At 38.6% G+C, this 11,393-nt stretch overlaps 1 protein-coding gene across 1 annotated transcript in view; it reads left to right on the top strand.

Annotated features, from left to right (window-relative positions):
- Positions 1–5,927: 5,927 nt before the first annotated feature.
- Positions 5,928–11,393, top strand: part of LOC139712171 (uncharacterized) — a gene marked incomplete at its 5' end in the record, with an annotated part of 48,687 nt that continues 43,221 nt past the window's right edge. Inside the window, 2 exons of the mRNA XM_071624010.1 lie at positions 5,928–6,105; positions 7,127–7,239. Coding sequence (XP_071480111.1) covers positions 5,928–6,105; positions 7,127–7,239 — 291 coding nt within the window. The remainder of the gene's footprint in view (positions 6,106–7,126; positions 7,240–11,393) is intronic.

The raw sequence follows: 11,393 nt of genomic DNA, 5'->3' as shown, positions 1-11,393 counted from the left end.
GAATACAAAAGTATTGACCTCATACTTGCATGAGCCCAAATTGGGAGAACTACAGAACCAAGAGCTCAAATGTCATTTCACTTTCCTTTTCTTTTTTTTCTTTTTTTTTGGGGGGGGGGGGGGGGGGGGGGGGGGGGGGATAAATTGACCATATACACAAAAGAAACTTCCTGTCTGCTTTCAATAAGCCAGTTCGGGGTTCCAGTTTGAGCATGAGCAGAAAAAGGTCATTTGTACCGAGAGACAGGTTGGTTTTTAATTTCACTGAGATGAGCACCTGTAATGCTATGATTATTCATTTAATCCTTATAAATGGTACCTGCCAGTACATCCACCTGACAGCAAGCCTGGTATTTGGCAATGTTAACAGAAAAAGTTTGTTAATGTATTCAAAACAGCACGATGAAATAGATGCTTCCCAAAGTGTTGATTGACGAACCATTCTGGTCCCTTCATCTACACAGGTTCATTCTTTGTTAGAATACCAGTTCCATAAATTGCGATGTTGGGCAAGCTGCTGCATTATGTCGCTTTGAATCGAGAGAAGTGCCTAACCAACTGAGAAAAATGAAAGGTCATTTGTACCCATGTCCACATGAGCTATCTCCGAACTGGCTTATTGGCTTGTTCACACACACACTCCAAAAAGAATGGTTTTAAAGAATAGATATTTGCAACCTGGTGTGAAAGCTGATGATTCTTAATGTGCAGACACATACACACACACACACACACACACGCACACACACACACACACACACACACACACACACAAAATCAGTAACTATGGCTCTCCACACGAAGTTGCACAAATCAGTCCTTGATTTTTTTATTATTATTATTTTTTTTGTGTGTGTGTGATCCTATGATGATTTGCCTTGTGTAGTACGTTGAAATGGCACACAAAAATAATAGCATTCACCCCCATCACAGTGGTTCATCTCAATACACTAAATCCAGGTGAGGGTGGAGGAGGTTGTGCTCTGGTTATTGTTCAGGAATGTGGAGTTCAGATATTTGAGGTGCTTTTCTTGTATTCAATTTTTTTTTTTAATGCCAATAGAATCAAATTTTGCATCATGATTCAAGAACCAGTAATTCATGTATGTGAATGGGCCTAATGACCCTCGTGATTGTTACACACTTTCACACCTTCCAGGTTTAATGATGTCCATTCCTTGAGGGACAATCTTGAATACTTCTCTCTTTTATTTTCCTGTTTTTTCTTCAAAACAAATGAAGACTGTGATACATAAAAGATTATGTACATGTGGTGTTGTGTTTGCAGGAGTAGACATGATCCATATTAAAGGCATAATTTACCATGTGCAGATGAAACAAAAACCCAGCTTTAGTGCTTTAAAATAGTTCTAAAATGTGAGTTATGGATAGAAACAACCACTGTAAAAATCTGAATCCGTAAAATTGATGTTAAGTAATTGTTAAATATACAAAATGTGAACAATAGCTATAATAAAACATTTTCCAGACTAAACCGTCTACAGTTACGGTTTAATGAGAAAAATACAAATATCTCCTTATATCTTAGGCTTTATCGTGAAAACATTATATGATAGGATGTTTAGTGGTACAACATACCTACACATATGCATCAAATGTCATATCTTGAAATTTTTTAGAATCACTGTTCCCAAAGGTAAATAGGACCTTTAAAGTATTCCTTGCCTGCCATATTGGATATCTGACTGAAATTTACTCAGTATGCTTTTGACTTTTTTTTCTTAAGTTTCATAGATCCAATCTTTCACGTATCTATCCTTTAACTGAAAACAACTTCCTCGCTGTATGGAAAGAGGCCATCATTCTTAAATTACAAACTGTTTGGTCAAGATGACATCACAGAATAGCTAGCCAAATGGCACACCCAACTAGAGGCTGCAGATGGAGTGAATATCATCTAGGAGTCATGTATACCAAAGCAAGTTGCATACTTCATGCTTCAGAAGTATCAGTCGAGATCAAGACAAGTGTTTTCGACCCTATTACCTGTCACTCACTGGATGCCTACGTGTCCAAACATTCTTTTGAGAACACATTCATCAGTTCTTTTTTTGAAATATCTTGTGAGTCATCAATAAAAAAGAAAGAATGTGACAGGAATGGCTGTCTCAACAGAAAAAAACGGTGAGGGGGGAATTGATTTCGTGAGGAGAGAATGTTGAGAGAACGAGTGATAAGCATCATTACCTATGATATGTCCCTCCTCGGCTCTCTCTCGTGCCCACGTGCGTTCTCTCAGCTATGCTGTCTTGGATTGGCAATACCTGACCACAAGAGGGCAGCATTCAAATCCACATCACAAGGTCTATTGTGTTGATGGACATGATGGCTTATGGTGTGATGCCATATTTCCTTTTCTCCTTCCGTGATAGGAAGGTATATACTCAATCACTCTGATTTTAAAAAAAAAAAAAATATGCATAGAGGATAAACTCCTGGGTGAAATGCCAAATGACTTTTCAGAAATTTTACCCTTGAATCGTCCCTGGTAAACTCACAGGTGTCCCTGCAAACTCCCAGGTGACGCTGTTGCATGAAAGGCATTGCAGGTAAACTCTTGTGTGAAAATACGAGGTCAGCATACCAACAATGTTCTGTGGGCCCTTTGGTGCATGATTTGCCCACTGCAGAAGAGCGGACAGAATAATTCCACTAGGAGCTCATTTGCTAGTATCAAAGAAAATTTTGGCAGGCGTTCCACATTTGATTTCCCCTTGAATCATCCAGATGATCTCCCCCCGCCCCCCCCCCCCCCCCCCCCAGTGACGAGCGCGAAAGGGATATCAGAGTTTCTCAGAACATGGAAGGTGCGGACATCCCTCCTTCCCTAGGAAACACATTGACCACAGGCGGGGTCAGTCTCAATCCTCATGGCTGACCGTCTGTCTGTCTGTCTGTCTAGACCTGACATTTCTTATCTGACGGAGCCAAGGTGTGGCAAAAGGAGACTACGGTGGGTCGTGGGTCATTAAAAAGGGAGTTCTGGGAATTTCAGAGAACTGGCCCACCAGATATGACATTTTGATGACAAATTTGGCAATGACTGACACTGTGGTCTGCCTTCCTTGAGAAGTGACATAAAATGAATTAGGGCGAATCAGAAAGAGGGAGGGATAGAGAAAGAGAGGGGAGAGAGATGGAAAGTTAGATAAGAGAAAGTGTTTGTCTGTGTGCATGTGTTCAAATTTACTTTAAGCAGCAGTAATGAGTGGAAGACTGTCTGTTGTTACTGCTTTTTCGTGTAAGTTTTTTGTTGTGAATGTGATTTCTGTATCTGTGGATCAAATACAAATAAAGAAATATGAGCAAAATCATCTGATGGGATGGGTTCTGATAGTAAGATAAGAAAGAACAGCATAGTTACCCACGCCGATGAAAATCGGCAGGGGGTTATGTAAAGGGTTCCGTATGTTTGTTTGTTTGTTTGTTTGTTTGTATGTTTGTTTGTTTGTTTGTTTGTTTGTTTGTGTACAAGATAACGGGTAAACGGATTTGCACGAAATGTTCAGGGAATGTTTGGATAATGACAGGAAAGAATCGATTAGATTTTGGTGATAATCGGTTGACCCTTGCAAATTCTGTGTGACCTTGAAGTTTTGACCCCATGGTATAGTGACCATTCCGAAAATTTCCCGTTTCTCACTTTGCGATTTTCCGCTACCATACGAACACATAAACTCCCCAACGATCCGACTTCGCTGCTCAAATGTTCGTAAGAATTCCGAAATTTACGTTTAGGCCTATTTGAGGGACTATGTCCTTCTAGATTTATGAAAGTTCGTTCTCCGTCATCACAAACTGGCCCGTATTTTGATGATTTTTCAAATTAACATTGATTGTTTTTTTCGTTGGAGGAGCATTTTGCTCGGTCGCAGTCACACTGCACGATATGCGTGCTCAATGTCAATTCGTGTGCAAGGCCGCTGAAAATGTATCGCGCTCTACACTGTTGGTGCAAACTTGCACCGGGGACGTTGCGGCGCTCGTTGGTGGCCGAATACTGGTGCAGTAGACATTTGCATTCAACCCTTGCATTGAATAATTCCCGTAGACACTAATCATAGGGGTAATTGCCTAGGGGGTACGTAAATTTTGTTTTTCTTTTTTGCTTTTGTGGATACCATCAAAGATCGTACACTCATACGACCTTTGATATTTGATGATTTTTCAAATTAACATTGATTGTTTTTTTCGTTGGAGGAGCATTTTGCTCGGTCGCAGTCACACTGCACGATATGCGTGCTCAATGTCAATGCGTGTGCAAGGCCGCTGAAAATGCATCGCGCTCTACACTGTTGGTGCAAAATTGCACCGGGGACGTTGCGGCGCTCGTTGGTGGCCGAATACTGGTGCAGTAGACATTTGCATTCAACCCTTGCATTGAATAATTCCCGTAGACACTAATCATAGGGGTAATTGCCTAGGGGGTACGTAAATTTTGTTTTTCTTTTTTGCTTTTGTGGATACCATCAAAGATCGTACACTCATACGACCTTTGATATCATCACACTCTCGGCTTGCTATAATCAAAATATCCCGCAAGAAAACGGCGTATTTCTCGATTGTTAGCGCTTTTTCCGCGACCCGTCGCGTAGACAATACTCTTAAAACTGGACTTAATTCGCGCACGCTTGGAAAAGTTCCGATTCTGCACTTTTGATGGTGGAATTTGGGATTTTCGATGGATTTTTGGAGGAGACTTAAGGACTTTCCTGTACGTGAATGAGTGTTAATACCGTATGTGTAATGATGTGATTTGCGTGTGATGTGACTGTAGAACCAAAGATCGTACACTTCAGTGTACGATCTTTGGTAGAACTCACTGGCTGGTGATAAAGCACACTGGCAATTAAGTGGCCGAATTCTGGTAGATGACCGAATGCACATTATGTTTACCCCGACTTTGTACTTAGGCGTGGGTCTGCCGCCTTTGACGGCCCCTCTCTAGTTGGACAATGTGCTGTGCTTTGATGTAAGATTATGATGTAATAAATGTTGCTATGTAGAGCAATTTTTCAAGCTATATATTCATGCAAAGAGAATGTCACAACCAACAAAGTCATGTTGCAATATCTGTCAAATTCATTTCATGAATTGAACAAATTTATGAATCTGTAGTAATTTTCTTTTTGACTAAGGCACATTTCTGAATACCACAAACCATGTTTAATGCTGTAGTTAACATACGAGACGTTGCTTCGTGGTCTTTTGGACATTCTGGCATCGAGGCTTTTATATGGAGTAATTGTTGTACACAGACCATGTGGTTTCACCATTTCACTTGTCTTCCGGGGCTCCCCTGTATGGTATCTTACCTATAGATGGCGCTATAACTATTTCCCCCTTCCACATCGCTTGGATGTCCTGGTAGCAGGTATATTAGCTGCAGTGGTGGATTGGTTGCTTGGGAGAAGAAATCAAGGAGAACTTGTATCAGCACTGTTATCTCATTGGTTACCGGACCTGTTACCATGTTACTGCCAGTCAATGTCGTCCAATGGAAGATAACTCAGTACACAATAATCAGTGTTCGTTTGGGTTGATTACCTCAGAATATTGCAGATGCTAAAATACAAGAAGAAAGGGGAAAAAAAAAGACAGTGTAACTAAATTACCCCCCCCCCCCCCCCCCGAACTTACATTGTGGATTGTTCCATCCATTGGAATAATCAGATGGATATGAAATATGGCTCAACTGATTCATAACTTCCATAACTATATTTCAACCAAATTTGAATTAAAGGTTCACAGTGCCTAAATGATGATGTTGTTGTTTTTTTTTTCCCTTGTATATTGGACTTTTTTGTGTGTGTTTTATAATCATTAGACATTGAGTTATGATTTCTCTTCATAGAATTGATTGCATATTCATCTATTTCTCTTGTGTTTTGATCTTTTCACTGCAGGAGGTCCACCGCTGTTAGCCAAGAGGATAAAGCCAAAATATAATAAGAATGAGGGGGAAAAAATGCTCCTCCTCCCCTGTGCGGGGAAGGGAACGCCCAGACCCCTCATGTACTGGATGAGGAATGGGATACGGTTACAAGATAACCAAATTCCAAGACTCAAGATAAAATCCAGCAAGTAAGTGGCACCTGATGTTGTTCCTGTACCTTTCTATTTATACCACATTTATTATGGAATAAGATTTCATAATGACACTGTCTAAATATTGGTTTTACTTCAGATAAGAGAACAAATTTCTGCAGCTGTACTATTATTGAATTAACCTCCCCCCTCCCCCGCCGTAATTGTGCTTGCACATTTATTTCTTAAGAATTAATGGGGGTGATCATACACTTTAAGATGAATTAAAAATCTTGTTCCCCCCTAGATTTCATGTATTTACACAAAATACAGTTTATGTCAATTTCATACTTTTTTCCCAAAAATCAGTAGGCATTTGTAAAGAGGATGGCATTGTAAAATACAACATTGAATACAATTTGATTTTGATTCAATATCATTTTATATGGTGATCTTAATGTCTCCATGGTTTTTACATGTCATAAGTAACTTTTTTTTTTTACATTTGTATGTCAAGATCTATCCATATATGTAGGCAAGTTTCAAATTATAGATGTCAAGATATTGCAATGCTATCTGTGTGATTGTCTTGTTTTATCTGATTTGTGGTTTTGGTTTATTCTATCGTATTGATTCTGTCCATGTGTCCTGTCTCTCCATTGTATGATCTCTTTGTAATCTCAACACTATTCTGCTTTTGTTTTTGTTTTTTGTCAACTTCCTTCACTGAGTTGTTTGGTCTTATATCGCCGTCTATCATGCTGCCTGAAATTTTCTCCCATTTTTCTCAGGAGAAGCATCAAACTTCAGATCAGAAAGTTAGATAAAGAGCACCGAATGAAAGCAATGCTATATGTGTGATTGTCTTGTTTTATCTGCATTTTGGTTTCGGCATATTCTGTCATATTGAGTCTGTCCATGTGCCCTGTTTATCCATTGTCTGTTCTCTTTGTTATTTGAACGCTATTGTGCTCTTTTTTTTTTGTCGGCAACTTCACTCACTCAGTTGTTTGGTTTTTTGTTACTGTCTTAGTACGCTACCTGAAATTCTCTCTCGTTTTTCCGTTCGTGTTCACAGGAGAAGCGTCAAACTTCAGATCAGAAAGTTAGATAAAGAGCTCCACGAGGGAACCTACTCTTGTGTGGTCACAAACACGGTGGATCCACCGGTTATTGGAAACAGCACGCTGAGTAAGTTTTTGGTTTTTTCATTTATTCCTTTGAAGCATCCAGGGAAATACATTTTTTTTTCCCCTCTTGAGTAATATCCATCAAGAGTAGAAAAATAGCATTAAAGGGATATGTCACCCCCTGTTTAGGCTGACCTCAATGAATGGCAATAAATCAAACAAAAGGATGGAAATTTCATTGAGATGTAAAAGAGAAGATTAGGAAAGCTGAAGAAATTTTGAGGGTCCCACATTTACATTTAACAGTGATGTTGATTTGCTATCACAAATAGATATGAATTAGTCTAGATGGTGATTCCATCACATCTTTAAGTTTCTCATTGACCTGTATACAGATCCTCAGTAAGGGAAACAAAAAAGCAAAGGCTTAAACACTGAAATAAAAGTGACTAATGTTTGTCTTTGACATGAAATTTATCAGTAACTTATGATAATTTAACAGTAATTACTTATAACTTGGGTAGGAGATTACTTTTGCCAGATTACCGTCCTTGCCCAAAATAAGGTTTTTATAGTTCCTATCTTATATGCTAAGCCAACGGTGATAGTTGTAGCAAATTCCATCGTTCATATCTTGTGTCAAACTCTGAAGATATATTTTGTGTGTGTGTGTGTGCGTGTGTGTGTTGGTCAGTTCATTTTGCTCTCTTCATTGAAGTCAACTTAAACATGGGGTGCCACTTCACTTTTGCTTTTGAGAGGAAATCAACTGAAAGAAAACCCTCTTTCAGACGGAACTCCATGCATCGAACAGGATCAAGAGGCATATGAGTTGTTTGCCCCACGAACTGTCTGTGTCTGCCTCTGAAAAATCACTGAATCTGTCTTGGCTACTCTTACATGTGTATTTGTGTGTGTGTGTGTGTGTCTGCATGATTGGGCTGTAGGTGTGTTAAAAATGATGTAAGTGTTTCTTTGGCTGGTCCATGTCATTTCTATATCACCCCATTCTCCATGTTAATCTCCGACACAATCGACTTGTCTGAACCTGATGCAAAATGGCATGAAATTATCTGCTTCTATGGGTGAGTAGATCCAATTTGACAGTGGGCACTAGAATGATGGCTCAATTTGACGTGCATAATGAATGTTAGGACCATTTCTAGGTTGGGATGTCATCTATCATGTTATGACTGGCCGACACCTCGTAATGGGTCGTGTGATTGTGAGCTGTGTGACTGGAATCATGTGACTGAACCATGTGACAGAATCATGTGACTGCTTTCATTCAGTGTCATTTAATGTTGGATAAAAACAGGAAAGATATCGCATCTTTCATATATTTTATAGAATATTTTGACATGTGATTTCAGCATATTTCCCTATGGAGAATTATTTACCAGTGTGTAAGACCTGCAGTGTGGGTACTGTGGTCTAGTGAACAAGACTCATGGCCTTTAAACAGGAATTCCTGAGTTCAAATCTTACTGGGTGGACACATCTTTGATTCAGATGCTTTACCAGTGCTGTCCCTCATCAGCTTGGTGCATAAATGGGTTTGAGTAAATGTCAGGGGGTCGATGGAGACAGGGCGCGTGTGAAGAACATCGCTAACACTGAAGAAGCTACCCTTGGTTGATACAACACTGTCGTCTTTATCATTCCGGACAAGCCCCCAATTTTGTTACAACCAAAATCACACTGACAGTGATCACACAAAAGAACCAATGTAGTAATGTTCAGGCAGTTTATTAACAGTGTTATTTCTTGCACAAACACTTACCTACCAGAACAATCATTATTCTATTATAAACTCTTTTTGTACTTATCCTCAGATGCAAATGTCATACAGTATAAGGGAATGAAATACTAGCCCCAATGAACTCCACTTTATACGTCTCGTCACAAATTTGCCACCAAGGAAACAGCAGTAGTTTTCACGACTGCAAGAATCGCATCTGGTTATCATTATTGATAAAAACAAAATCAGATTTGTATTTGCATTGGCATTCATTACATCGATCAGCTTCCATCACTGAGAGGCGTATTTATGGATCAGGAATTATTATGCGCCAGCGCTGAGGCTGTTTGTTAGAGCTGAAATTGAATACCTTCCCCCTCCCCTTGACAAAATACTGTGACTAATTGGTACATGAAAGAGTAAACATCTCACCCATATTTCCTTCTTTACAACTCTATGACATTGTCAATGATCAAACTAATGAAGATGGAAAACAACTCTGTGGATCCCCTTAACCCCTCCAGCTAGCATCAAACATACCAGAGTTACTGCAGACAAATCACATGCAGTCGCACATGCTGTCCGTGACACTATAACTTCCAAGTCTGTTCAGGCAGTTACAGTTGGAAGTATAATGAATGACTAGAGATGGGCTTTTTACCATCAATGCTGTACATTATATCAATAGCTGTAACTTAACTGATGTAGTAGACTTTTGCATTACACCTTTTTGAATGTACTTGCAAAATGCATCTGTGCACAGACAGACTGTTTTTTTTTTCAATAGATTAACCCATCAACTCTTGAGGGGAGATTTCATGCAAAAATGATCATCTAGAATTAGTACATTGGCACTTTAAGTTTGTTGAATACATTTGATTGAAGATAGATTATGTAGAGTTGGTAAATATTCATCAAGTTGGCACAAAATAAGAAAATAAATGACAAAACTTTGCCAATTTGAGACAGAAGCATTCACGTTAATCTCCAGAAATGTGTTGTCAATTAAGGATCCGTTCAAAATTTGGAAATTCAGAGGTTTTTGATGGTTCTGACACTAAATTCATAAATAGTGGTATATGACCAAAATATAGCTCAAATGAGGAAGAAGTTCCTGTTTACATTATTAAATACTGTCAGTGAGTCATGAAAATTATGACATAATCATGAAATAGCACCAAAGCAAAAAATTATGTGGTTTGTGATAGCCATGCAGGATGAACATTACCTTGTTTGTGACCATATGCTAAAAGCAGAAGGCCAGTAAAGCCATATAATGCAGATGTTTGGTACAAGCCCTTCTGTCTGTTTAGAACAAATGTGAAATGCAGCTTTTATCAGTGACATTTTGACAAAAAACAACAACAACAAACCCAAACACACAAGATATCTACAGCGTGATGCTATGTGGAATGTTGCTTTAGTCAACAATCATGAAGCTCGACAAACATGAAACTTGGTCGGCACCAGAAAATAGCAAAGTCATGTGACTGTAAAGCATTTTATGCATGATATTACTCATTTGCTTCCTAGAATAAAATGTCACAACTGTCTTTCTTAAAAACATGTAATATTTTCTGCAAGAATGATTTGAAGTATTTAGTGGATTTTCCATGTTATGTTAAGAAGGCAGCTGATCTGTTCATCTAACTCATTGCCGACTGGTACATGTAGATCCTGTATAAAAGTGTATAGGAATTGCATAATCTTGTAGAGAGTTGATTTATAGCAACATCGAAAATTCATTGTTTTGTAATCTTTTTTGTGCACACTATAATGAAGAATTTTTGTAGCAGTTGCATCACATTAATTTCACCAAACTATGTAGCTTGGTTATGTTTGAGAATGCACCTGACATTCAAACTGTTACAAAGTTTATAATTCAAGGAAGATTAATTTCATTTTTACGTTTTTGCCAGACTGTCAAGTAAAAACCCCGCACTAAGTATATTATAGTGACCTACTCGCGATTGAGGGTGAACAGATGATTATCCCCTACTCCCAAGATGTAACTTCCAATGCATTCAATACATTGATATCTGGCCCCAAAGGCCATGAGACGTATCTAGTCATTGCTAGACCATTCACTAATCTTGTGCTCTAATTTTGCTTGTAAACTTCCCCCAGAACAATATTCTTCTATATTAAAGTAAATGTCCTTTTTAAGTTTTCAACATTGTCTGATCAGCCAGGTATCATCAAAATGCAACTAGGAGGTTTGCTGACGTATTAGGTCAGAGTTTATCGCACCAGAAGTCTGTTATTATACAAGAGTTAGTCACTACTCAAACAGCAAGGGGCATTTTACATTATATTATGTAAAGCAAACTATTTTGATGACAGACACTTATTTGCTGGACTTTGGATGATCATCCTACCTGTCTATCTAAATTATTTAATCTTTGGCAGGGCTATTTGCAAATTTGTGAGACCATCAGATATAATTGATCACAAACATTTTTTGTTCAATGTGT

Source organism: Diadema antillarum, unplaced genomic scaffold, assembly GCF_040938485.1.
Source record: "Diadema antillarum isolate AM-2024a unplaced genomic scaffold, OU_Dant_1.0 seq00001768_RagTag, whole genome shotgun sequence".
Taxonomy (NCBI): Eukaryota; Metazoa; Echinodermata; class Echinoidea; order Diadematoida; family Diadematidae; genus Diadema; species Diadema antillarum.
This window is presented reverse-complemented; position numbering and strand designations above follow the sequence as displayed.